Source organism: Heloderma suspectum, chromosome 7 (genome assembly GCF_057233095.1).
Source record: "Heloderma suspectum isolate Gila_16-S chromosome 7, 16-S_ref, whole genome shotgun sequence".
In the NCBI taxonomy this organism is placed as follows: Eukaryota; Metazoa; Chordata; class Lepidosauria; order Squamata; family Helodermatidae; genus Heloderma; species Heloderma suspectum.
The window spans coordinates 68,678,324-68,706,264 of record NC_139464.1 but is presented as its reverse complement, the minus strand read 5'-3'; the positions used below and the strand labels follow the sequence as shown (position 1 = coordinate 68,706,264).

Genomic DNA, 27,941 nt, shown 5'->3' with positions numbered 1-27,941 from the left:
CGGGGGGGAGGCTTCCTGCCTTGCCCGGCCGAAATTCAGGCCGGGGAGGAGGCGCGTCGCCCAGCTGCGAAATAAAAAGTTAAAAAACAAAACAAAAACGCCCCTGTGATAGGCTACGTGACGATTTACGTAGCCTATCACGGCTAGATCTGCAAAGTCAGCCGTGATAGGCTACGTTAATCGTCACATAGCCTATCATGGGGGCGTTTTTTTTTTTTACTTTTCTTGGAATGGCGGGGGCGGCAGCCGGTCGAAAGACCGGCTGCCGCCCCCGCCCCTGACAAAGACCTGCCGAACCGCTGCCGGGACCCACCGCCGGGAGGGACATTCGGGAAAGGTAAGTCCCATCCCGGGGGGGGGGGGCGGGGGGCGGAGAATTTCTCCCCGAAACTACTTCGGGGGGCCGAATACGTTGGCACTCGGCCCCCCGAAGTTTCGGGGAGAAATTCTCCCCCTACTGCTTAGTATCAATTTCTTCAAAGAACACCAAAGTTTGAATCTATTGTCAGTTTTATTCACTCTTCAGGGCAGGTAATAGATTTACTTTTTATCTGAATAAAATGTCCTTTATTAATGTTGTAGCTGTGTTGCCATCAAACATTTGATTTGCTTTATGGGAATCTTGTGGAGCTGCCTCTTTAAATTCAATTTTAGGATAGTCAACACTAAACTAATCACCCTTTCAAACTTAGAAAATTGTCTATGTGTGATAGTATAAACTGATAAATTCTTCATTATAATGTTGTGCAAATTTTGATGAAGTACTGAATAGGTAAGGTTTATAATGGTGTGTGTGTACATATATAATAATATAACCTTGGTATATAATGTGACATTTCTGAATCGTTAATATAGCAGGCTTCTTTCCATCTTCAAACAGTATGAAACTAGGGGTCTACCAGTGTGCTTGCCACAAGTGAGCACATTACTCTGGTGAGGTCCCCCGCTTTTATCCTGAGCCTAGAAAAATTCTGGGGATTTCCTAGACCTCTTGCTGGCTTTGAAACACTCTGGAAAGCAGTGAGAAGTCTTGCTGTGTTCTTTTGAGTCTGTCCCCTCACTGCGCTTCCAGTTAAGGCTGAAGAGTACGGTTGGGGCATGGCCACAGAAGTCATGTTGGGCCTTGGAAATGTGACATCAGATTTGAGATGCTGTTTCTCCCAGATGGGTGGAAGAAGCGTAGGCTATAAGCATTCTTGGGCTAGCTGCTAAAGCCAGTCAAAATGTATGATCCCTTCATATAGCTCTCCTTTCTTGATGTCTACATTTCTTTTCTCATGAGCCATCTTTATTGTTTGAATACAGCAGTGTCATAATAGTGTTAATCGTGTACTTTAAGACAGGGATGGGCAAAAGGTAGATTTCCTGATGGGGGCTTCTGGGAGATGTCAGCTCCCAGAAGCCCCCACCAGCATAACCAATGGTCAGGAATGCTGGGAGTTGGAAGTCCAAACATCTGGAGATCTACTTTCTGCCCACCCCTGCTTTAAGACACAAAATACATTTCTGAAATCCAGGCTTCTGCATTCAGATCAAGATCAGTGGACCTATCTAGCAATGCATAATTTGAAATCATTGGATGTCTCTATGGTGAATTTGTGTGTGTAGACACTGGTGTAGTTCTTTACAAATTCAGTTTTAACTCACTGACTCTTGTATTCATGTGTCGTTCTGCAACAGTTAGCATTTTATTTGATATCACTTCATGAGGGAGAAATGCATTTTAGAAGTACAGTTTAAATTGCTAAAACACACAGAGAATAAGTACCTTTAGCATGTCAGGAATCTCGCCCTGTCTCCCTTTCTGCCATTTATAGACTTAGGCTGCAATCCTATACACACTTACTGGGAGTAAGTCCTATTGAACTCAATGGGGCTTACTTCTGAGTAGACATATATAGGATTGTACTGTAAATATTGGAACAAAGCATGTACAGGATGTCCACTCTGGAGTCGCAGGTTGTCCTTGAATGGATCTTAACCAATGGTTTAGCATAGCGTTATTATTATTAAAGGAGCAGCCCTATGGGCTGCCTCCAAACTCGGAGGCAACCACCTATCCAGTGCAGGGTGGGTGGAGCATGGGGGGGGATCTTTGCCTCCATACTCCGGCCGCTCTGCATTTGCTGCTGATTTTTGCTGTCTAGCCACAGTGCTTGGGGGGGGAGGGGGGAAGCAGATGACGCATAAGAAGTGTTGTACCGGCCCTTCTGAGGTCCCCACCCCTCCCTGACCCTGGGAATGCTCCCTTTCCTCCTGTTCCATGCTGCTGTTATGAGCCTGGAGCCCAGGATGATCTGCGCCGCCTATGAGGTGGCAGGGGTGGGGGCGGAGAGGCGGTTTTCTGGGAACTGACTTCTGAACGCAGGCTCCGAGGTTGGTTCCCAAAACCCGAATAATCCTATGGCCAGCCACTGTCTAGCGGCCATAGAATTCCGCCCTAAGTGAAGTAAACACAACTCTAGCTGAGGCAGATCTTCTCTGAGAACTATGGTATTGTCTTCATAATATTGTGGTAGTCCTAAAATTCTGCTCAGTTCTGCTCTGTAAATTACATTTCTTGTTTTTTTCTGTATTTGAATTCTAACTGTGTAACAAAGAATTCTGTATAAAAAGACAGGTGTACTACTATCAGCTGTTTAAGTGGGTCATGGTAGAAGTTGTTTCATAACTTGGAGTGGCATCAGTTGAAAAGTCTATTTTGAAATCTTCCATCACTCACATTGTGCAATCTTTCATGTAGTGTGGGCACACGGGCTTGTCCAGATCTTCTAGTAACTGGAGAGAAATTCAAACAGATTGTTTTCCATCCACCATTTCTTATTATGAAAATAGTCTCAAGTAGAATTCCAGCAGATTTTGATTCACTTTTCATTATTATATTACATTACATTACATTATTCAGTTTGTCAGAATACTTGCAACAATATACTTTTATTTATGATTGATTTACACTATTTATAAACATTCCAAAATAACCAAAGCAGTGTTCCAAGTAAACATCCATTTAAAAGACAGTAAGGGCGCAATTCTGTGAAGATTGTTGACAGCCTCTGAACTCAAAGGCTGCTGAGGCAGCTGGAGCATGGAGGCGATCTTCACTTCTGTGCTCCAGCTGCCCTGCATTTCTGCTAGACGGGCAATTTCACCTGTCTAACAGTGGCACTTTGGAGAGGGAGGGAAGGAGGCTGGGGTAGCCATAGGAAACATTGTATGGCTGTCACTAGGGATGTACGAATTGTGTACCTTCAGTACCGCTTGACTTCCACAGTTTGCAGCCAGTGCTCCGTTCCGTCCTTAACAAGCCCCTGGAATTCTCCTCTTTTTTTTCTGCTCCAAAAATTACGAAAATAAATCCGTACCGACAACCGTAATTCCGGTGCCCAGCCATCTCCGTGAGTCTGCATAACTTCCGTAAGAATGGCTATTTTTCGTAGATATTTACGTATTTTCCCCCTGCCCTGAGACGTGCAGTAATTACTTTCAGCCAAAACACTTCCTCCTCCTAGGGGCTTCCCAAAACAAGGCTGTCCTAGGTGGGCCTGAGCGATGCATTCTTTGTTTAAAGCAACGCTGTTTTAAAGAAAGAAAATAACTTTTAAAATGACCATGCCAGTCCTGGGGCCTGCATGAGGTATTATTCTCCCTGCTAAGCTTTGTATTTCCACATCCAGCATTGTTGTTGACGTTGTGAGGCTAAAATGGAGAGGAGAACCAACTCTGTGCATGTCTACTCAGAAGTCAGTCTTACTGAGTTCAGTGTGACTTACTCCTACACATGTCAGCACCCCACTTGCCCCCAGCTCAGCTTTGTATTTCCACATCCAGCGCATGATCAAACCTCCTGTTAGTTCTCTCACTGGGTGACTTTGGGCTGGTCTCTAACCACTACACCAGACTTCTGTTATGAAACTCATGAAAAAGAGACAGTATAATGGAATGTTCTTTCTGAAGCAGTCACACTTGTAGAAATGCAGCATGAAGGGAAAGATTAGTAAGCTTCTCTTTGTTTGAATAAAAAGCACACTCTGCACATGCTCAGGGAATGGACAAAATGAGTAATAAACATACCAGGGAATTTTAGTTTGAAGAACTGTATTCTGACAGTGTGTGTGTGTGTGTGTGTGTGTGTAGATTCTCTCTCAATCCAGCTGTTTCCAAGCGCGGAGATGTAGCCAGAACCGTGCTGGCTCTGAGAGGGAAGGGGTGGGGAGCATGGTTTTTGGGCTCTGAGGTTGGAGCCCTGTGTCCAACTTTGGAGTCCAGAAACCGAACAATCCAATGTGCCCCCTGACACTGTCTGGGGGGACATTGGATTGCTCCCTAAAGCAGTAAGATATAAATTCAGTACAGTACGGTGGCTGGTAATAATACATAAACTAAAATCATATATCTGGGAAGGCTTGAATGAATAAAAAAGTTTTTAACATGCATAGAAAATCCAATATTGCTGGGGCACATGGGAAGAGAGTGCCATAACGTTGATGTTACTACATTAAAAGCTCTGCTCCAAGTAGCCACACAGTGAACCTCAGGAGCATGTGGCAATATCAAAAGAACTTTTGCAGATGACCGCAGCAATGGGCAGGAATATAAGGGGTCAAATGGTCCCTCAAGTAGCCTGGTCCCAAGTTGTTTAGACCTTTAAACACTAATAGCAAAATCTTAAACTTGGCCTCATAGCAAACACAGCCACTGCACTTCCTTCAGTAAAGGTGTCACATGTTGGGTATAAGCTGTACATGTTGACAGTCACATTGCCACATTCTATGTCAGCTGCAGCTTCCGGATCAGCTGTAGGGGTAGCCCCACACAGACTGCATTGCAGTAATCCAATCTTGAGGTTACCAGTGCTCGGACCATTGTGGCCAAGCAATCCCTGGCGAGGAACAACCATAGCTGGTCTGCCAGCTGAAGCTCATAAAAGGTACTCCTAGCCACTTGGGCCTCAAGTGACAAGGATGGTTCTAGGAGAACCACCAGAATATGTACCTGGTCCTTCAAGAGAAGTACTACCCCATCCAGAACAGGCAATCAGTCTATACCTTGGACCTGGGAACCACTCGCTCACAGGGCCCCCATTTTTTCAGGATTCAGTCTGAGTTTATTGGCCCTCATCCAGCCCACCACTGCATCCAGACACCAATCTAGAATGTGCATGGCCTCACCTGATTTAGATGTCACAGAGAAATAAGATTAGGGTAATTACCAGACTGATGGCACCTTGCTCCAGATCCTCTAATGACTGCACCCAACAGCTTCATATAGATGTTAAATAGCATTTTCCTTAGTTTGTGTTCCTCTCTGCTCTCTGGGTGCCATGATGAGAGCAAAGGTGACAGCAAGCCACAAATACACCCTTCTAGGCTGATTATTTTAAGCTTGCACACTGATTCTAGCCTCAGAGGCAGTTTTTAAAATTAGTTTAGCCATTCCAAAAGCTGATTAGACATCCGTGTTAAAATTTACTTATTGTATTTGACTAACCAATGGCATTGCAACAAGCTAACCCACCCTAGATCTTCTCAAGATGCAAGGAAAATTAAGCATGTTTAGAATATTGCTTTTAATATGTGCTGCATGTGAGTTGAATATTTACTTAATTTATATATTTGATTTGGTGTACATATTCTAAAGAACTGGGAATTGTTTAGGTGGGAGATGGGAGGAAACTGGGGTGTAATTTGTTTCTACCTGTTACCATCCTGGGTGTGAAAAGCCGGTTGGAAGCATATTTTCATGTTCAAGTATATTACACGTTTGATTCTTTTTGTTCTTCTGTTTGGCAGTGCCTAACATAATTAAAAGTTGTCAAAATACCACATTCAAATTGTCTTATACTCAGATAGCATCTGTGACATATTCAGAATATTTTGCCCTATTTATGTACTGTGTAGCTGTCTCGAAAATACTTTAAAAAATAATAGCTTCTACATGAAAAAGTTGGATAGAGTTTTGCGAACACAGGGTAAAAGCCAACATGTCCTACTTAGAGTAGACCCATTGAAATGAATGAGACAAGTTTACCCACTGTATCTCTACAGAAACTGTACGTTGTGCAGACACATGTGTTTAGTAAAATGGGAGATTTCCAGCCATTTTCTTGACTCACGGTACACCCTTGCTAGTTTGGACTCTTTCATTTGAGAGACAAACATTTTGAAGTTGCTTGGTTTTTCCCAAGTTCCCGGCAACGGTAGATTGCCATCCTATCCCCAACCTTTAATGCACCCTTTTTGCATTCATTGAGGGAGGGCTATGACTTTTATGTCCTGCTTGTGGGCTTGCCAGAAACATCCTGCTGGCCACAGTGGTAAATAGGTTGTTGGATTGGCTGGATCCTTGGACTGATCCAGTAAACTTTAAAAGAGTTATGCCGTAATAAATATGCTAGTGTATACAGTGCCATAAAATTCCTTCTTGTTTCTGCTATAAAATATTATTAATAATGTAGAACATATTAGAACAAATAAGCAGTAATACAGCTGAACTGGTGTAGGTAATTGCTGTCTATATTATAGTTGGTGAAGTTGTAAATGAAGTGATTTTGGAGAAAAAATACTATCGAACTAAGGAGATGTTTTAAAAATAAACTTAACTGTTGTAATTTATTCTTTATCCCACCACATAGTCTTAAAAAGGCAGCTTATACACTAGAAAATATAAAAACAGTCACTAAATAACAATAAAAGTTGTAAACTAATTAAAATACAACCATTACAGTATAATGGGGTAGAAGGCAAATCTTCTTTCATGGAGCCCACTGTGTGTCTAGACTCGGTGAGATTGGGGGTGGGGGTGTATCACACATAGGGTAGTATCCAGTGTTGTCCTACTTAGAGTAGACCCATTGAAATGAATGGGACTTAAGTTAGTAGTCACAACTGTCTTTATTGTTGTTCAATTGTGTCCGACTCTTTTCCAGTCTTATGGCCACTGTTGAGTGTTCCAAATGTGTTGGCATATTGAGTGCAGCACTTTAACAGCATCGTCTTTTAGGATTTTAAATAGCTCAGCTGGAATACTGTCATCTCCGCTAGCTTTGTTGTTAGGAATGCTTCCTAAGGCCCACTTGACTTCACTCTCTAGGATGTCCGGCTCATGTTCCTTGACCGCACTATCATGGCTATCAGGGACATTACGATCTTTCCTGTATAGTTCTTCTGTATATTCTTTCCACCTCTTCTTAATCTCATCTGCTTCTGTTAGGTCCCTGCCTTCTTTGTCCTTTATCATGGCTGTCTTTGCACAAAACGTTCCCTTGATATCGATTTTCTTGAAGAGATCTCTAGTCTTTCCCATTCTGTTTTCTTCGATTTCTTTGCATTGTTCATTTAAGAAGGCCTTCTTGTCTCTCCTTGCTATTCTCTGGAACTCTGCATTCAGTTGGATATATCTTCTCCTTTCTCCCTTGCTTTTCACTTCCCTTCTTTCCTCAGCTACTTGTAAAGCCTCCTCAGACAGCCACTTTGCTTTCTTGCATTTCTTTTTCTTTGGGATGGATTGAGTTGCTGCCTCCTGAACAATGTTACGGACCTCCGTCCATAGTTCCTCAGGCACTCTGTCTATCAGGTCTAATCCCTGAAATCTGTTTGTCACCTCCACTGTATATTCATAAGGGATCTGATTTAGGTCATACCTGAATGGTTTAGTGGTTTTCCCTACGTTCTTCAATTTAAGCCGAAATTTTTCAAGAAGCAGCTCATGATCTGAGCCACAGTCAGCTCCAGGTCTTGTTTTTACTGACTATATAGAGCTTCTCCATCTTTGGCTGCAAAGGCCATAATCAATCTGATTTTGATATTGACCATCTGGTGATGTCCATGTGTAGAGTCGCCTCTCGTGCTGTTGGAAAAGAGTGTTTGCTATGATCAGCATGTTCTCTTGGCAAAACTCTGTTAGCCTTTGTCCTGCTTCATTTTGTACACCAAGGCCATGCTTGCCTGTTATCCCGGTGATTTCTTGACTTCCTACTTTGGCATTCCAATCCCCTATGCTGAAGAGGACATCTTTTTTTGGTGTTAGTTCTAGAAGGTGTTGTAGGTCTTCATAGAACCGATCAACCTCAGCTTCTTTGGCCTCAGTGGTCGGGGCATAGACTTGAATTACTGTGATGTTGAATGGTTTGCCTTGGATTCATACTGAGATCATTCTATCGTTTTTGAGATTGTACCCCAGTACTGCTTTTCCCACCCTTTTGTTGACTATGAGTGCTACTCCATTTCTTCTAAGGGATTCTTGCCCACAGTAGTAGATATAATGGTCACCTGAATTAAATTCGCCCATGCTTGTCCATTTTAGTTCGCTGATTCCCAATATATCGATGTTCAATCTTGCCATCTCATGTTTGACCACCTCCAGCTTACCTTGATTCATTGATCTTACATTCCAGGTTCCTAAACAATATTGTTCTTTACAGCATTGGATTTTCTTTTCACCACCAGACACATCCACAGCTGAGTGTCCTTTCGGCTTTGGCCCAGCTGCTTCACTCTTTCTGGCGCTACTTGGAAATTGCCTCTGCTCTTCCCCAGTAGTATATTAGACACCTTCCGACCTGAGGGGCTCATCTTCCGGCGTCATCTCTTTTAGCCTTGTGATACGTTCCATGGGGTTTTCTTGGCAAGAGTACTGGAGTGGGTTGCCGTTTCCTTCTCCAGTGGACCACATTTTGTCAGAACTCTCCACCATGACCTGTCCGTCTTGGGTGGCCCTGCACGGCATAGCTTATGGCTTCACTGAGTTACGAAAGCCCCTTCGCCTAAGCTAAAAGCTAAAACTCTAGAATTCCCTTCAGATATGGGTGCTTGGGGCAATCATCACTTTGTCTAGATTCAGAGAGGGAAAAAAGGGGGAGGAGGTAAGAAGAGGGGTTATTTCCTGGCTCTGGTGCTAAATATTTGTGTTTAGCATCTAAGCCTCATCTTGTGGATTCCTTGTGAAACATGCCGACTCATGTTTCACAGGGAAATGGAATCCTTTTTCTAAGTAAATTTTAAAGGAACGGGCAGCATTTGGGTAGGCCTTCATGACATCTCCTTTCATGTTTTATTAACTGTAGTGAATCTGGGTTGGGCACAAGATGAACATTAAGAATTCTCTAGTTTGCATTGTATATTTTGCTTATCATACTTTTTACAGCTAGCTGCTGGTCGCCATGACCCATCATTCTTAACACCTGCCTCCCCTGTGAGTATGATGTGGTGTAGTAAAGGATTGATGAGGGAGCAAGCCATTGAGGTACCTATACATATAACTCCACCCCCTGGGGAACACAGGTGCTGCTAAATTAATGCACTATCCCACTTCTCATTTCCTGTTCTTACATGATGAGGATGAGGAAACATGCATTTGGCAGTTTTTGCCTTGGCAGCAGCCACAGAAAGAACACAGAATGTTAAAACCAAGATATGCTTTGAATTACTTTTATTGTTTTGTTCTGTTATAGTGGTGGATTGTAGTCATAGATTGCACTGTTGCTTTCATAAGCAAAACTCAACTCCTGTTGCTACTACTAAGGGAACTTATGCATGTCTCATATATTGTAGTGATATGAGCATATTAACCTTCATTTGTGTCCAGTAGAAGAAAGGGATTAAGGATGGAGCTTTTCTTGGTGTTTGAGGAATATCTAGATTGATAGAAAACCCTTTGGCACCATTGACCAATTGAGTTCAAGTGGCTTGGATTGAAATACTGCAGTTTAACAATGTGTTTGGTTTAAAGATGTAATCATACTTTAGTGCATAACTAAGTGCTGTTAAAGCTACAATCCAGTGCACACATACCCAAGAATGTCCCATTGAATTCAGCGGGGCTTACATTACAAGTGAAAATGCATGTATAGCATTGGGATGAATATGTCCTTTATTTCAGTTAGATTTTAAACATCCTTACCTGTACATTGATTTATGTACCTCTTTCTGTGCAATGTTCAGTTGCATATTCCTGGGCTGATTATGATGTGTTGTGCCCTGTGTACACTGTTAGAGAAGGACAGATTAAAGGAAGTAAATCTGGGTCACTTGCTTATCATAAAAGAAGGCTCAGCTCTGTAGGAACTGTACTGAGTCAAGATATTTCTTCTGACGTGTGAGAGAAAGTGGTAATTCCCTTGAAATACTGTGTTAAGAATGCATTTCACCTTACATTTTATTCTTTTGTACTGACATGGGCAGGGTGAATCTGTTGAGCCAAACAAAGGACTTGGAGCACCCTTTCCTATCCACTGTCATCCCACAGTGTTTGAATGGAAGTAGAATACAACTAGCAATAAAGTATCTCTGTTGATATCATAGCTCTTGTTTTTTTTATGGGATTGAATCTAGGATCTTTCTTCCTTTAAAGGAAGGACTCCACTCATGGAAGGCCCCTCATCCCGAATTTTGGTGATTTTTCCCTCCATACTACAGGTCACCCCAGGAGGGGTGGAGAAGTCCCCCCCTGCCAGCACAGTTGATCCAGCTTAAATCTGAATCCAACCCCTATGGTGTGTATTGGTTAGGAATTGAGTGGAATGAAAGAGAAAATACCTACTGGGAGTTTGTTGGCAGAATCCAATGGGGACTGCCTGCGAGCAGCCAGCCCTGCTGATTCCATTGCACAAGCAGTACCCATGGAGATTTAGAACTTCCGAGGCCAACCTGAAACAAGCCAAAATGCTCGTTTCCGGAATGGCCAGGTTGGCGGAGTTCATGTAAGGCTGGCTGCTCACTGCCCATTATCTTCAAATACTAAATGACATTTTATATGCATTTTAATATATTTACATCTTGAAACTATTAAGAGAGCATCTTCATCAAAGAAACACTTTCTGGTTTACAGAAACCAACCATTGACAGTATTGTTGTACCTTTCAGTTGATTATAAATTATTACCTCTTAATGTTTTTGAACATGCACATATCGTTTACTTGCCTTCTGCTTCTGGGCCTTTTGGAAACTTTGATTGTTCTGAGGATACTGTAAATTTCCAAGTTTCTAAGGTATAGACAATGACACTCTGCTGCTAGTAGTTTGTTTCCATCTCGTCTCCAAAGTTTTGGTAACGAGAATAGATGCCTTGTTTCTATCCGTCCCTGCCTATCTTATGTCTAAGCACAGGCTGCACTCTGTGAAGCAAACAGGACAGCATGCACTACTTTGTTTTGCTATCCTCTAAAAATATGGTAAAGTCCCTTAGTGCAGCTTCACTCCATTACTGTTGCCTTAACATTAGGAGTGATGTGCTGGACTGTGTGCTGTGTTCTTCTAAGGCTAACAAACCTGTTCTGAAAAGACCCCTGTGCAGCTCTTTCATGCTATATAAGGATTTATTTCTGGGGGAACAGTGCCAATAGTTATTGGTGCTTTGGAACATGGGTTGGAGCCAGTTCCCTTCGACAAAACACAGGTGTGTAGTTTTGGGTCCTATGTAAATTGATGGGAAGCTTTATTTAGGATAGAATTTAAACATTTCCCCAAGAAACTTCAGGATGGCCCACTATAACTTATTCATATGTTAGTCAGGGCCATGGGTGAAGTAGTCAGGTTTGCAGATGACACCAAATTATTCAAGATGGTAAAATCCTAAATTGTTTGTGAAGAACTTCAAAAGCATCTGTCCAAAATTATGGGGTTGGGAGGTGGGGAGATGTCAACAGAATGGTAGATAAGATTCAGTGGAAGTGCATGCACAAAAATGCATGTTAGAAGGAAATGTTTTAACCTCACATATACATTGATGGATTCTGAATTGATTGTGACTACCCAAGAACAAGATCTTGAGTCAGAGTAGAAAGCTCACTGAAAGCTTTATGTGATAACTTCAGTGAGAAGGCAGATTCATTGTTAGGAATTATTATGTAACAGGATGGAAATAAAGCAGCAAGTACCATCATACCATAAATCTAAGGCAAGGGTAGGCAACCTGGTCTCTTCTAAATGCTTTAGAATACAACTCCTGTCTGACCCAGGAACCATGGTTAATGGTCAGGGATTATGGGAGTTGTACTGCAAAGCAACTGGATGGCATCAGGTTGCCTAAACTTGCTCCATGATGTGCTCCAGTTTAGAATATTGTATACTGTCACCCCTTCTTAATAATGAAACTGTAAAATTGGACAAGAACAATGGAAACAACCAGACTGTGAAGAGTATCCCTTACAGAGGAAGGCTTTCAAGGTTGATGCTTTGTAGCTTAGTAAAAAAGATGGCTGAGGGGGCAGAGCTTGATATAGGTTTACATGGAGAGAATTAGTAAAGAGAGTATTCTCTGTCAAAATACTACTGTTTTGAATTATCCAATAAAACTTATTACAAATAGGTAATAAATTTAGATAATAGGTAATCCCCCCCCCCCCCCCGCTTAGTGCCATTTCAAATGTTATTCACCCACTTGTGTTTGCTGCTTGAAAGCTCATGCCCTCGCTGGTGATCTATGTGAAGGTGTTAACAGTGGAACTCTTCTTCCCTGTGTCCAGTCAGGTGCACTGCCATCTCCTTCATCAGCTGCCCCAAAGGACATGTGGAACTAGAGTGCTAATGCTGCATGTAACATTTTATTGAAAAAGCAGTCAATACAAGCTTCTAATAAATAATTATGTAATTGGGCCATGACATATTGGAGAGGAATTTGATTGCTTCTTTCTGTGAATGGATCAGTAGGCCAGGCAAAGGCTTTTCAATGACAAACATAGGCATGAGTACATCTGAACCAGACTAGATGGCTATGGCTTTAAAAAAGAGCTCCTATAAACTCATATGGGATTAATCTATTGGTGTTTATTTGGTATTATAAGTTTTAAAAATTGAATTTCTCAATATTTCTCTGTTTACCAGATGGTTACAAAAAGCATCAGGGAAAACTGTATCCGGTCATGACTTGTCTGTGAGCTTCCTTATTGGCATCTTGGATGGACAGTGTTGCAGAGAGAGTTCTGGACTAGGTGGACTTTTGGTCTGATCCATCAGTGCATTGGTTACGTTCTCAAATAGTATTTTCTTTTTTAAAAAAAATAAAGAGCAATTAGGTAGAAGACCTAATGTTGGATAGCCTTTTTTAACCCTGTAAAACATGAATATTGGCAATATACTGTGCCATTAGGGGATTCATATATGCTGTACTTGTTGTTGCTTCACATTTCATTTTTATTTTTAATGGCAACCATAATGTTCTTGAAGATCCTTCCAAAGCTCCTGTAAGTAACAAACAAATTAGACTTACCCTCTACACTATGTTTTTTGACTTTATAGCAAAATAAAACCTATTGTATTTGCTAATGTTGTCAGTTCGCACAACTTTTCTAATAACTTCATCTACTTCATTTACAGGAGGTATCCATCAAAGCTTGCTTGCTTCAACAGACACAAAAAAGTTAATGGGCAAAAGTACAGTTTTTAGGTAGGTAGATATTTTCCTAGTGTGTGTTAGGCTTTTCTAGGAAGAGTTTAAGTGATTGTAAACAGACAATACAATGAAGTATTGCATTGCTAAATATATGATGGAGTCCAGGATAAAAAAGTGACTTTGAACTTGTAGGGACTTCTGTGATCTTTACGTTTCTTAAAACTGTGCATACAATGGTAATTCTGGATCGTGTGTGTGTGTGTGTGTGTTTGTGTGCGTGCGTGTGATTGTAGGATGAGTGTTTTTTTCTTATAAATGAATTTGGAATAACTGGGAGGAAAATCAAATGTCCAAATGGGAATTTTGCTTCTATGGATTAGAGTTGATATAGGGCAGTGGCACTTATAACATGTTGTTGATTTTAAAGTAGAGTTGGTAATACTGTATTTGTTTGGCTTGGAGTTTTAGTAAGTCATACTTATTGATATTATTGTGATGTTTCTCTTAGAGTGTTTTAACATTATTGTAATGGTTTTGCTGTTGGCATTTTGTAAGCCACCATAAGGGCCTATTGGGCCATTTGTCAAGATATGAATGTATTTATTTTAATCTTAACATTCTAATTTTTATCTTTTGAATTCTTACTAACTAAAAAGGATAGGACCAGCTATATTTAACTATGTATGGTCCCTGTAGTGCAGGGGTGTGGAACTGCTTTTCTATGCAGGGTTTAGTAACCCTTGAATAATGTCAACCGTGGGCTTCATTTGGAGGTGGGTGGAACCAGAGCCAAAAGTGGGTGAAGTCACCATATTTCTCTCTATGTTTTATCAGCATGTTCATGTGTGTACCTCTTTATTCAAGTAGGAGAGAGTTGCAGAAGCACAGAGTCTAACCCCCACCCCTCCACATCCAGTGCTGTAATCCCAATCTGGATTGTTACTCCTCCGAAGTTACTGTCAATGTATTAAAAACCTGCAAGACATCTTATTCATGCAACATATCATTTGGCTTCAAATGCTAATTTTATGAGAGAGGGAGAACAATCCCTCTGACTTCTCAATATCATTCATAATTATGTAGATTTCCATATCGCCCCCTCTATCATTTTTCTGTATTAAAAACCACTAGATACTTTTCACTGATCCTCATAGGAAAGGCTTTGAGGAAAGCATCAGCCCATCAATTTTGCCCCTTTCCTAGCCAGAATTGGGTACCAGAATTGTGGGCAGGGCTGCCTTTTGAAAGCATGGATCTGAACTTTCAAGGCACTCTGCTCTCCATGCATGGGCAACTTCCTCCCCACTTGGCCAGGGACAGTTTTTAAAATCACAGATCTGGCTGTATACACACTTTCAGATCACTCTGCTCTCATTCTATGGGCAGGGACTCCAGAGCAGAGCAGGCAGGATGAAAGTCAGCCCCAGGTTTCCCACCACTGCTTTAATGTCATTAAAATGTAATCCAAACTTTAAAAAATACAGAGAGTTTCAGACAGCTCTGCTATTCCTGATTTTAAAAATTCCTTTTTATCTTAATTTGTTTCAAAACATTGCCCAGTTAACTCAAAGTTTGTGCTTTTATATAAGATGTAGAGGGAAACTGTGCAATGATTCAGGTGAACATTACATTGACCTCCTTTAAAGGTATTTCAGTTTTGGAAGACCTACGACCTATTTCTCAAAGAACAAAGTTGCTTAGTCATAAAACTGCACAAGAGATATAAAATGGGAATCTCTGTCCCATAAGCTTTCTGGAGCCACATCCCAGTGGTGGATTGGGTTTGAAGGCAAAATAGGCAGAGCCAAAATTAAAATACCAGCATATTGTAGTTTAAAGCTCTTACTGTTGGTAACTTAAGTCACAGGAGAGGCATTTCAATGAGGAATAGGGAAAACTGTACAAATACCTGTAAACTATGAAAAGATCTGTGGTTGTGGGGAAGGGGGTGGGGCCAGGGAAGGTGGCATGGCGTTTTGGAGAACCCTGGTGTGCTGTAGTTCTGCACTCCTGTCCTAGATGTTTGCATGAGGCTGGTATAGTTTGGGCCTGATCCAGCTTGGGTTATGAAGGCTGTGGTATGGCACTCTGTGGATGAGCCTGGAGGAGCATCAGGCTCATGTGGTCCCTCCTCCCCTCAGGCTTAGTCAGATTCTGGTTTGAGGTGAACCATAATGTGCTTCAGTGTCAGAATGGTCAAACTGTGGTACTGCTTGGATGTTGAAACTAACCAAGATTGGGTCCTATGGAATCACTATGTGTTAGGGCTGTTGACATAACACAGCCTAAATGGGTAAAAGTAGGTTTACTCATGCACGTACCTTGCTGGGTAACTGCATGTGTAGTTCCTCCTGCTGATCCAACATCTTCAAATGCATTCATATTGCTCTTGAGAAAAAGGTTACCACTCAATCCCCATGCCCCTGCATCCCTATTCCCCCTTGAACAGTAGGAATTTAAGCTTTTTGAAGGGTTCTACATATGAAGCTCTGAGTGCTGCATGTTCATTATTTGAGGATGGGGATAAGTGCCCAGTATTTGTGCTAACTTGTATTGTGGTGGAAAACCTGTTCAGCCTTAAGGATTTTCTTGACCGTTGCACTGTAATCATAGACATCTCTACTTAGAAGTAAGTTCTAATGAGTTCAGTGGGGCTTACTCCCAGGTAGGTGGGTATTGAATTGCAGCCTTAAAGTCCTAAACACTGTGAGTTCTGCATACTTAAGGAAAACTGCTTTCATATGTACATCCTTGTCCCTGGATCATCTAGGTAGGCATCACTCCATGTGCTACCATAGGTGAAATATTTCAAGGACTTATGTTAATGGTTTTCATTTAAGGGTTATCCAGGAAGTGTCTTTAAATAAGTATAAGTGGCAGACCTGTTTTTTTTTTAAAATAAGTCCTTAATTAAAAGAGCAAAGTCATGATGAGAGAAGATCTCCATTAGGGGGTGAGAGGAGGGATATTTCAGATTTTCATGGTTTTCCCCCCATTTTAAAAGGTTGAAATGCTTCTCCTTAGTTACTGGCAGTAACCGCTTTAAGCTAAAACAGGGGTGCAGAACTGTTCCATTTCGGCGGGCTGGATTGTCCCACCACCAGGCCCGCTGCAGGCCAGATGTCGTCATGTCAGAGGGTGTGGTTCTGCCCCCTGATGTCAACCCCTCTTTTTTTCTTTTTCCATGCCTCCTTCCAGTAAGGGACTTGGCCAGCACTGGGAGGAGCATTTGCTCCTCTCAACACCAGCTGGGTCTCTGGCTTCACTCGGCTCTCCACCCCTCCTTGGATGCCAGGTGAAGCTACTTAGCCCATGCCCAGGAGAGTAGCCACTCTGGCACAGGCCAAGTGAGGTCACCCTGCATCCCGGCTTTTATCTCTGACCTCAAGTTGGAGATAACACGCGGGAATGTCCTCCAAGGTGATTTCTCCCGGTGATGGGGCTTGGAGTCTAAGCCCCGCCCCTTGGAGGAACCACAAGAGGTTCCACGGGCTGGATTGGGTTGCCCCGCAGGCCAGACTTGGTCCACAGGGTGGATGTTCTGCACACCTGAACTAAAATATACTGGCATTTTGGGTCTTGCCTCTTTTGTCGTTTGCCCCATCCATCGCTGTAATACATCCCCCAAGAGCTTCTTTGAAATTGAATTCAACCCTTGTCTGAAAAAGGTTCAACACCCTTGCTTTAAGGCTTAAAGTTTAAGCAATGAGTATCTTAAATTGTATGGATTTGTATCTGTATGTGTACAGGTCCCTTATCTGAAGCTATCTTTTTGCCTCCCCTCAAGAGCTTGCTTTCCTTACAAAATATTTATCCCACTATTCCATGATTTCCCAAATACGACACAGGTGAACTCATCATATACAACAACCCCATTATGTAAACAGACTGCACATCCAATTTTAACTTAGCTGCTGTTACCACATCCACATGGCTACATGTATACCTATAACACATAAATACCTTCTCTTGATCATGGGGTGGGGGTGGGGGGAAGCTTATTTAAGTTAGAATTCTCCATTGCTACTAAGGGAAGCGTCTGATTTCACTGTTTGTTTGTTTGTGGGAGTGCACATGGAAGCAATTCTTGTGATGAAAATGTAGATGACAAAAGTGCTTAAACCACAGGGAGACAGACCTGGTGGGTTTCCCAAGAATTCCAGTTATGGGTTCACATACATCTTTTAACTTTTGAGTAGCTTCCATTACAGGTCCTTACAATATTACTTATTTCAAAAGTTGTGCTTATCAGCAGTCTCTCTCAGTGGTTGGGATAAAGATGTGGTATTTGCTATTGCACGGTTTCTTCATTTGGTGAAAGGACTTCGATCTTTGTAGTGAATTGTTTTGTGAATTGCAGAAAATATTAGGTGTATAGTCTTTGTTAAATCCCCCAAAGCAGTCCTAAAATAATATAGGCATGTTCTAGGAGTTTAGAATTAATTTCCATTGAAAGAAAAACGCTCTTTGATCTTTGAGACTGAGGTTAGGAAGGTAAAAATAATTTAGCTTAAGAAAGATGCTTCAAAGAGAGAGCACTCATGCAAAATACATGAAATGATAAAGCAAATGTGTCCCCCACCCCCTAAGAATTATATACTTCTCTTTTTGACAGAGTAGGGCAGCTCTACGCAGGAGAAACATCGGACTCTCATTGTTTCCATAGTTGATGCAGATGTAGATCATTTCATATATGTTCCATATGTTTACTTTTGATTTAAACAAGCTAGAAGTAAACAAAAACGCCTTGGATTTAGAACCTGTTCTAGAAGGGCTATCTAAATAGATGTTCATTTAACTAGAAAAGTGGATAAAGTGATTATCAAGCTTTGTGTATGGGGGCTTCATTTCAGTGATAACCATGGTGTCTGTCTTGATTAGCAACATACATCAGGTAAAGTGATACTTAAAGTTGGTCCAATTTTTGTTTGGTTAAAAGAGTGCTGAACCTCTTTCAAACCAGCAGCCAAATTCAGTTTCGGAGGACTCTTTGGGGTTGTATTCCAGTGGTAGACAGGGCTGAATGTTAAGGGGGTGGGGCCAAAGGCTAGAAGGGGTGGGGACAAAATACCTGGCTATTTTGACTTAAAGTTCTTATGGCCAGTAACTAAGGCTTAGGAGAGGCATTTCAGCCTTCTGGAATTGGGGGGGGAGGGGGACCATGCAAATGCCAGGAAACCTTCAAATGGTATGGGGAAAGTAGGTGGGGCCAAGGGAAAGGGGCACGGCCACCTGGAGAATCCCAGAAAGGGCCTGAGGTTTGACATCCCTAGGATAAAACGTAGGAAGTTCACAGCTCTTTTTCAGGTGGAACAAATTACATAGACTGGGATCACGGGGGTAAAAGAAGCCATCATGGCTTCTCCCCCCAGCCCTGTGTGTCCTGCATGCGCGCCTGTTGTTTACATAATTACCCATGCAGCAGCGTGGGTTGGCATGTCATCTGAACCTGGCAGCTGGGTTTGTGCCCACCCTACAACCCATGACATGCAGTAGGGGTTGTAGGGTGGGTAAGAAACCAGCCCCTCTGTGCTGCATGCCAGGTTCAAACAACACACTAACCTGGGCTGCAGCACGGGTAATTATGTAAACAACGGGAGTGGGGGGGGGAGCCATGATGGCTTCTTTTACCCCCGTGATCATGTGAACCTGGCCATAGTTTTGTAAACAATGGATTTCTTGGATCTCAGCACAATACCTTACTCACTTACTTGGGAATAAGCCCTATTGATAAAAGTGGGGTTTACTTTTGAGTAAATGTGTGGAGGATTGAACAGTGCAGCACCTTAATTAATTAATTAATTTATTAATTATTAAATTTATTAATCGCCCATCTGGCTGGTCACCCAGCCACTCTGGGAGATGTACAACATACCATAAAACAATTTAAAACAATAAAATTCTACCATAAATTTTTTTTTAAAATACCCTAACCCACCCCAAATGCCTGCCTGAACAACCACGTTTTTAATGCACGACGGAAGCTCATTAAAGAGGGGGCATGACGGAATTCCCTAGGGAGGGAGTTCCACAGAGTGGGGGCCACTACAGAGAAGGCCCTCTCCCTCGTCCCCACCAGTCTAGCTGTCCTGGCTGATGGGACAGAGAGAAGACCATCCGAGGCTGATCTTGTTAAGTGGCCTGTCTGGTGTTGCTGGAGGCGCTCCTTAAGATAGGCTGGGCCGGAACCATATAGGGTTTTAAAGGTCCAAACCAACACCTTGAATTTGGCCCGGAAAACAACTGGTAACCAGTGCAACTCCTTCAGCACTGGAGTGATGTGATCTCGCCGGCGGCTGCCTTTAATCAGGTGAGCCGCCGCGTTCTGTACCAGCTGCAGCTTCTGAACTGTCTTCAAGGGTAACCCCACATAGAGCGCATTACAGTAGTCTAAACGAGACGAGACCAGGGCATGTACTACCGATGGGAGCAGATGGTCGGGAAGGAAGGGGTGCAGCCGCGGTATCAGATGGAGTTGATACAGCATTGTCCGGCTCACAGCTGACACCTGAGCCTCCATGGACAGCTGGGAGTCCAAAATGACCCCCAGGCTGCAGACCTGGTCTTTCAAGGGTAGCCGTACCCCATTCAACACCAGGTCAACATCCCCCAACCTCCTCTTGTCTCCCACCAAAAGTACCTCGGTCTTGTCAGGGTTCAGCTTCAGCTTATTCCTCCCCATCCAGCCACTCACCGTCTCCAGACATTTGGACAGGGATTCTACAGCCAACCTTGGTGAAGATTTGAACGAGAGGTAGAGCTGCGTGTCATCCGCATATTGATGACACTGCACCCCAAACCTCCTGATGATAGCCCCCAGCGGCTTCACATAGATGTTAAATAGCATCGGGGAGAGGATGGAACCCTGTGGCACCCCACAAGTAAGTGGCCACGGGTCCGAAACCTCCTCTCCCAGTGCTACCCTCTGGTACCTGCTGGAGAGGAAGGACCGGAACCACCGCAATACAGTGTCTCCAATGCCCAGCCCCTCCAGGCGGTCCAGGAGGATACCATGGTCAACGGTATCAAAAGCCGCTGAGAGGTCGAGGAGAACAAGGGAGGAGCATTCACCCCTATCCAGAGCCCTCCTCATATCATCCACCAAGGCGACCAAGGCCGTTTCTGTCCCATGCCCAGGCCTGAAGCCCGATTGAAATGGGTCTAGATAATCAGTTTCTTCCAAGTGTGCCTTCAACTGCACCGCCACCACCCGCTCAATCACCTTGCCCAAAAATGGCAGATTTGAGACTAGGCGAAAGTTGTTCAGAACTTGAGGATCCAAGGAGGGCTTCTTTAAGAGTGGTCTTATCACTGCCTCCTTGAGGGCTGATGGCATCACTCCCTCCTCAAGGGAGGCATTCACCACCGCCTTGATCCCCTCACCCAGTCTCTCTCTGCAGCTCATAATGAGCCAAGATGGGCAAGGATCAAGTAAGCAGGTGGTCGGCCTTACAGATGAAAGCACCTTGTCCTCTTCATCAGGAGGAAGAAGCTGGAACCGATCCCACAAAACTGGTTTGCCACAGGCCGCCTCTTGCTCACTAACTGTATCCACAGCGTGCAGAGTAACACACCTAATCTGATCAATTTTATCTGCAAGGTGCCTTGCCAAAGCCTCACAGGAGGCCTTAGAATGCTCCAGTGGTTCCGGAGCCACAGGACCGACCAGGCTCCAGACCACTTGGAACAGCCTCCTGGGACAGCACTCTGCAGACGCGACGGAGGCAGCATAATATTCCTTTTTTGCTGCCTTCACCGCCACGTGATAGGCTGAAGATACAGCTCTAGCCCGTGTTTGATTGTCTTTGGAGCGAGACTTCCGCCACCGGTGCTCTAGTCGTCTCACCTCCTGTTTCAGAGCTCGTAACCGCGGATTGAACCATGGTGCAGTCCGAGCCCTGTTCAGGGGGAGAGGGCGTTTCGGAGCCACCCGATCTAATGCCCCAGTGATTGCGGCATTCCAGCCACCCACCAGGGTCTCGACCGAGTGGCCGTTGGCATGCCCCAGAGAATCCTCAAGCGCGTTCAGGAATCCATTTGGATCCATAAGACGCCTGGGGCGGACCATTTTAATGGGTCCTCCACCCCTGTGGAGGGGTTGTGGAACCGAGAAGTCCAACGTCACCAGATAGTGATCTGACCATGACAAGGGGGTGGTGGATATACCCCCGACTTTCAGATCACTCCCCGCTTCTCCAGAAACAAACACAAGGTTTAGTTCATGACTGGCTATATGGGTGGGCCCAGTTAGAATATGGTGCATATCCCAGGAGGCCATGGTCTCCATGAAGTCTCGAGGTGCTCCTGTGAGGATGGCCTCCAAATGTACGTTGAAGTCCCCCAACACCAGTAAGTTAGGGGACTGTACACGCACATCAGAGACCACCTCAAGCACCTCGGCCAGGGAGTCAGTCGTGCAGCGGGGTGGACGGTACACGAGCAGAATCCCCAGACTGCCCTTCGGGCCCAACCTCCAGTACATGCACTCAGCAACCTTGGTCTCCCGGAGAGGGGGTCTGGTGAAGACCAAGGACTCTCGGTAGATAACAGCCACTCCCCCTCCCCGATCCCCAGCCCTCGGCTGCTGTGCATACGAAAATCCGGCTGGACACATGGCTGCAAGGGTTGGAGCAGCAGCCTCGGCCAGCCAGGTCTCCATAATACATGCCAGGTCTGCACCCTCATCCAGGATCATGTCATGGATGAGGGAGGTTTTCTGGGTAACAGACCTGGCATTGCAGAGCAGCAAACGAAGGCCAGAAGATGGGGTCACGCCTCCCCCAGCCATCCTTTGGCTCTGGACAGGCCCAGAGCAGGGGACAGATACTACACATCTCTCCCTTGTTCCCCTTACCTGGCATGGCCTGCCCCTAGCGCTCCGCCAGCGCCTGCCGCCCAGCCTCGGTATGTTCTGGCCCCCAACACTCCCCCCACTGCCTCCATCAGGTGGACACATGCCCCCTAGCTCCCGCCTATCAGGCAGGCTACCCACCCCTAAAAACACAACAAAATCCCCCCCAACAAAATAAAACAAACAAACAGAACAATTAAAATCCCCTTAAAAATGCCAGGCAGGAGTCCACAGGGAAGGCCTGGTGGTGGTGGTGGTGGTGGTGGCGGCGGCAGCGGCAGGCCCAGCAGCAGCAAGCACGCCTCTTCCCCGGTGGTGGTGGCTTCTCCTGCAGGCCCTGGCTCTCCCAGGCCACCTCAGCCAGCCAGCTTATGTAGCCCCTCCAGGGAGGGGCAGGTGGAGCAGCACAGCTGGCTCGGTACCTGGGGGCCTGGTCCTGGAGGGACTGGCGGTCTGCCAGGCAGAAGTCCACAGGGAAGGCCTGGTGGTGGTGGCAGCGGCGGCAGCAGCAGGCCCAGTGGCGGCAGCAGCAGGCCCAGCGGCGGCAGCGGCAGCAAGCACGCCTCTTCCCCAGTGATGATGGTGGTGGCTTCTCCTGCAGGCCCTGGCTCTCCCAGGCCACCTCAGCCAGCCAGCTTATGTAGCCCCTCCAGAGAGGGGCAGGTGGAGCAGCACAGCTGGCTCGGTACCTGGGGGCCTGGTCCTGCAGGGACTGGCGGTCTGCCAGGCAGAAGTCCACAGGGAAGGCCTGGTGGTGGTGGCAGCGGCGGCAGTAGCAGGCCCAGCAGCAGCAAGCACACCTCTTCCCCGGTGGTGGTGGTGGTGGCTTCTCCTGCAGGCCCTGGCTCTTAACATATATTATTCCATTGACTCTGTAATCCACAAAGCTACTGTACAAATTTCTCTTAGGAACCAGATCCAGTGTAAATTTGTTACAGTTACTGAATCTTTTTCCCTTGGCAGTTGTAACTCTGGTTACGTTGCTTCATATTCTTACAAAAATGTCTCTCAATTCATAACCAGATTCATTCTTCCAGTAATTGAAAATTTCCCCTGGCATGTAAGGTTGTTATGCTATCTAAAAAGGCACAAAATTTCCTTGAGATTGCACAGTGCTTCCTTTTGAAATGTTGATAGACATATGTGTGTTTGTGTTTAAATGAGAAATGGAAGTTATTTGGCCTTGTTAACAGAGCAGGCCTGAAAGTGATGAATGCACAGAAGTCACACAATAAATATGTGCCTTGGTTGAGAAGTCTGTGTGAACATTTGTTCCTGAACCCATAAGCCGTGATAGACTGGGGTGCTAATTTATGAGATTTTATTTTCAGGGGATTCCAGACCTCATGATGATTGCATAGGGGGTGGGTACACATGATTAAGGCACAATCCTATGCATGTTTAGACAGAAAAAAGTCCTACAACAGCATGGCTGGCTAGAGAATGCTGGGAGTTTTAGGACTTTTTTCTGGCTAAACATGCATAGGATTGTGCACTTAATGTCTGAATGGAGTTAATGGCTAAATACAAAGCCTTCTACCTTGGGAATATAGCCATTTTATAATGAGGGCAATGCTATGGTAGTGAGATCATATCCCTAGTACTTGAAAGGTTGTCACAGAGAAGAAGGCCAGGATCTCTTCTTGATCATCCCAGAGTGCAGGACACGGAATAATGGGCTCAAGTTACAGGAAGCCAGATTCCGGCTGAACATCAGGAAAAACTTCCTGACTGTAAGAGCAATACGACAATGGAACCAATTACCTGGGGAGGTGGTGGGCTCTCCCACACTGGAGGCCTTCAAGACGAGGCTTGATAGACATTTGTCAGGGATGCTCTGACTTGGATTCCTGCATTGAGCAGGGGGTTGGACTCGATGGCCTTGTAGGCCCCTTCCAACCCTACTATTCTATGATTCTGTGAGTTACTGGTAAAGAGCATTGTCTCTGGCTTCAGCGTATGCAAGATAGTTACTTTGGTTGTCTCTGTTCTTCACCTTTGCTAGGAGCAGCTGCCATCAAGGGTTTCTCCTCTCATCATCACTTTGCTCAGCCAAAGTAAAAGAGGAGATAATCCCCTTACCCTGTTAGATACTGCATTCCATTTTGTAGGTGATAATTACATTCTCAGGAGATTTGTGCAATGGGATGTGCCAATTGTGAAATGAGAGCACTAGCTAAGTGTATTGGGGGAGCCTGGGATATGCTTTTGTGTAAAATAGAAGTTAATAAGCAATAACCTTTACTGAACGAAACATCATTAGTGAATGAGTACAAAAGAAGCTAACCTTATATGGTCATCAACTATCTGACTTGGTTTCTCTCACTGTCTGAGGTCTGCTCTGCTACAGTAATGCAAATATGCAGTGCTCTTGGTAAATTGATAAGAACTCTATAACTAAGCAAGGATTTCAGTTTATTTTATTTGCCCATCAACAGTTACAATATTTACCTACTTCATAGGGCTGTTATAAGGGCCTATAGATAGTAAAATACTTCATACATGTTTATTATATTTGTTAGTAATCTACTAACCTAAGTTCCCTGAACGATGTACAGTTCAATAATTTAAACTATTCAAAACATAAAATCCATAAAGTGCAATATAACACTTTTAGCAGTGTTATCTAAATGTTTAATAGATTAAAAAAAGATACATACAACTGTGAGGTGTTTTTTTTTTTTTTTAAAAACATCACCAGAGAATTGGGTTGCATGGACACAGTATAAATTTTGTTTTGAGAGAAGCAGTACATAGATTTGGGTTCAGCCATTTCCCCATTTTGGAGAATGAGTACTTGCCGCATGAAATAATGAGTGTATGAACCGGTTTGGATGTAACACTAACCTATGGTCTAGGATTACATTCATAAGCCTTCGACTTGTGTGCTTTTCCTCTCCTTTACTCTGGTGGAGCACTGAGGAGATTGGAAGCTTTCACTTCCATTTTAAATTTATCATGATTTATTGTTTATGTCTGAAACTGGAACTGTGGTTAATCTTAACTGTGGTTTAGAGAAAGTAGCTAAGATTGTAAGCCACAGTCTGAAGTTGTTTGTTTGCCTAAACCAGAATTAAAGCTAATCACAGCTTGTTGGGGTTCAGACATAAGGCCCAGTTCGATATCACAGCCAGAATCTGTTAACATTCTTTCTCGCCATGAATGAGCAAGTGTACTGGTTCATGCTATTTGATTGCTTCTTCTTGGTATCTCCTGCCTGGACCGGGAAATCTAGCTCATTCCTCTCCTAACATGAGTCATAAGCTAGGGTTTGTTGTTGGCTTATGCCTGGCTTGTTAGGAGAGGAACAAGCCAGAGTTCCCAGTTTGGATATCATGTTAAACAAGCCACCAATAGTCCCTGGCTTGTTTAGCAGCTCATGGGAGGAAGAGCCAAGCGGGAATGATCGAGCAGCACATACCAGCACACCTGCTTGTTCACAGTAAGCCAGAGTAAGTAACTGTGGATTATTGAAAATGGAAGCAAAAGCTTCTGATCATGTCTTGGCCATGCTAGAGGAGAGGGGAGGCCGGAGCTCATGAGCCAAATCACATTCCCATAATATATTATGAAATAACACCCCCATATTGTGTTACATCAGAACAATGCCTGTGTGGCTTTTTTTAAAAGCACATCTGTAAATGAAGGAAATGCTTTGCTTTTATTTCTTTTAGAAATAACTGTGTATAGAGAATAATGCCATATTCTTACGTTCTAGGTGACAAACAGCATGTTTGGTGCTTCAAGAAAGAAGTTTGTAGAGGGGGTCGACAGTGACTACCACGATGAAAACATGTACTACAGCCAGTCTTCGATGTTCCCACATCGATCAGAAAAAGATGTAAGCTTTTGTGAAAGCTTTTTTTCCTTCTGTTTTTTAGCCAGTTAAAAACATGATTTTGTAACCAGGGGTAAGGAACTTGTAGAGTGTGTGTGAGTGCGCGCGTGCATGTGCACACGCACGTGCACACACACACACACACACAGATTGGATAGATTGGAAAGCTCAGGATATTGCATAGATTTAAACATTAGCTAGAAAAATAATTGAAATTCATAGGAGTTAGCATTAAAATATTTGGTATCCAGTATCAGATGTTTAGGCATAATTTTGTACAAGATTGGAAAATATTTTACATTCCTAGGAGCAAGCATCGCATGTTTAGGAGCACAAGTATCCAAGAGCTTGAGGATTTTCCAGCTCTGCATTTATGTAATAAAGATCTGTGCTGATCTGTTATGCTAGCCAGTGCATGTCTTCCAACTAACTAGAAAACTGGTAGGCTCTTCTTCTACCAGACCTGAGTGCCTCTTGAAGCTCACACACAGGATATGAAAGTGATGGCTTCCTCCTGTCCCCAGTATATCATGGATAAAGGTGTACTGCATCTAAATATAGAGGCCCCACATTTCTGCCAATCAGTGGCCAACTGCCATTGATAGATGTCCTCCATGGATTTGTCAATGCCTTTAGAATCATAATAGCTCTTTTGCTTGGGCTGGTCCAGTAACTTCTGCAGTTTCACATTGACTGATGTTGTACACTAAAATGCAAACTAGGAATCACCCCAAACATTCCATTATTCAGATGTTCTGATAGAGAGAAATGCTATTTATATAGTTCATTGAGCTTTTAATTGACATATTGTTACATGGCTGATCAGCATTGCACATAATTCAACTCAATTTTAGTGAAATGGTAAACTTGTTTTTGGGTTGTACCACATCAGACTACATGCACAGGCTTTCTATGACTGAATGCTCCTTCCGATAGCCAAAGCTCTCTGGGCAGTTTACAATTGCAGTCCAACACAACTGGAGGCTACCAGGTTAGGGAAGGCTGGCCTAAGTATTTTATTAAATTATTTTTAAATTATTACCTAGGGAGGTAGTGGGCTATCCCATACTGGGGGCTTTCAAGATGAGGCTGGACAGCCATCTGTCAGGGATGCTCTGACTTGGATTCCTGCATTGAGTCAGGGATTGGACTCGATGGTTTTGTAGGCCCCTTCCAACCCTACTAGTCTATGATTCTATGATTCTTTTGATACTAGTGTTCACCCAGCTACTTCCAAGATCCAGAGCCCATGCACATACCCATAAATATCTGGGCTCTTCCAATTTCCTGTTCCTACTGTAACAATGTTGATAACAATGTATTGATAAACATTATTGTTCCGCTTTACTTCAGTAGATGAATGAAATGGATTTTATAGCTGCCTTCATTATTTTTCTTTAAGGACGTTAACGTTGTAGAAAGATTTTATTATCCTATACTTGACTTATTTTTTATTTTCCAATTTTCAGATGCTGGCATCACCATCAACATCAGGTCAGCTGTCTCAGTTTGGGGCAAGTTTATACGGGCAACAAAGTAAGAATTCTATCTGTTATAATAGGCTCATTCACTAGTGGTGGTTGTGGTGGTGGTGGTGGTGCGTGTGCGTGTGTGTGTGTGTAATGATTTTGAAACCATGTGGGTTTGTTGTAGCTTTCTTTTCCCTATCAGTATGATTTCAGCATATCCTTATCTCTTACAAATATGGTTTAAACTTTTGTTTTCTGGTAAATAACAAAATTGGATAGGTTAAAGTTTTACTTTTTACAAAATGGAACTTTTTTTGATATAGTACAACACACAGCATCAGATCCTTAACATTAGGTTGCTGCCCTTTACACTACTGATGAGTCATAATATTTTTATTTATAATATTTACATACCACCTAATATAATATTTCTAAGTGGAGCAGATGGGAAATTAGA

The 27,941-nt window shown here is 43.5% G+C and overlaps 1 protein-coding gene across 5 annotated transcripts in view; it reads left to right on the top strand.

The window, feature by feature from the left end:
* CNOT2 (CCR4-NOT transcription complex subunit 2) overlaps positions 1-27,941 on the top strand; it is a 72,571-nt gene that overhangs the window by 23,891 nt on the left and 20,739 nt on the right. For 4 of the 5 annotated variants that reach the window (XM_084810500.1, XM_084810497.1, XM_084810499.1 and 1 more), the window contains exons 2-3: positions 25,896-26,018; positions 27,485-27,551. In XM_084810500.1, the coding sequence (XP_084666626.1) occupies positions 25,896-26,018; positions 27,485-27,551 (190 nt within the window). Of the gene's footprint in view, positions 1-13,298; positions 13,381-25,895; positions 26,019-27,484; positions 27,552-27,941 lie in introns of those variants that run through there. The other variant, XM_084810501.1, reaches the window with a different exon arrangement.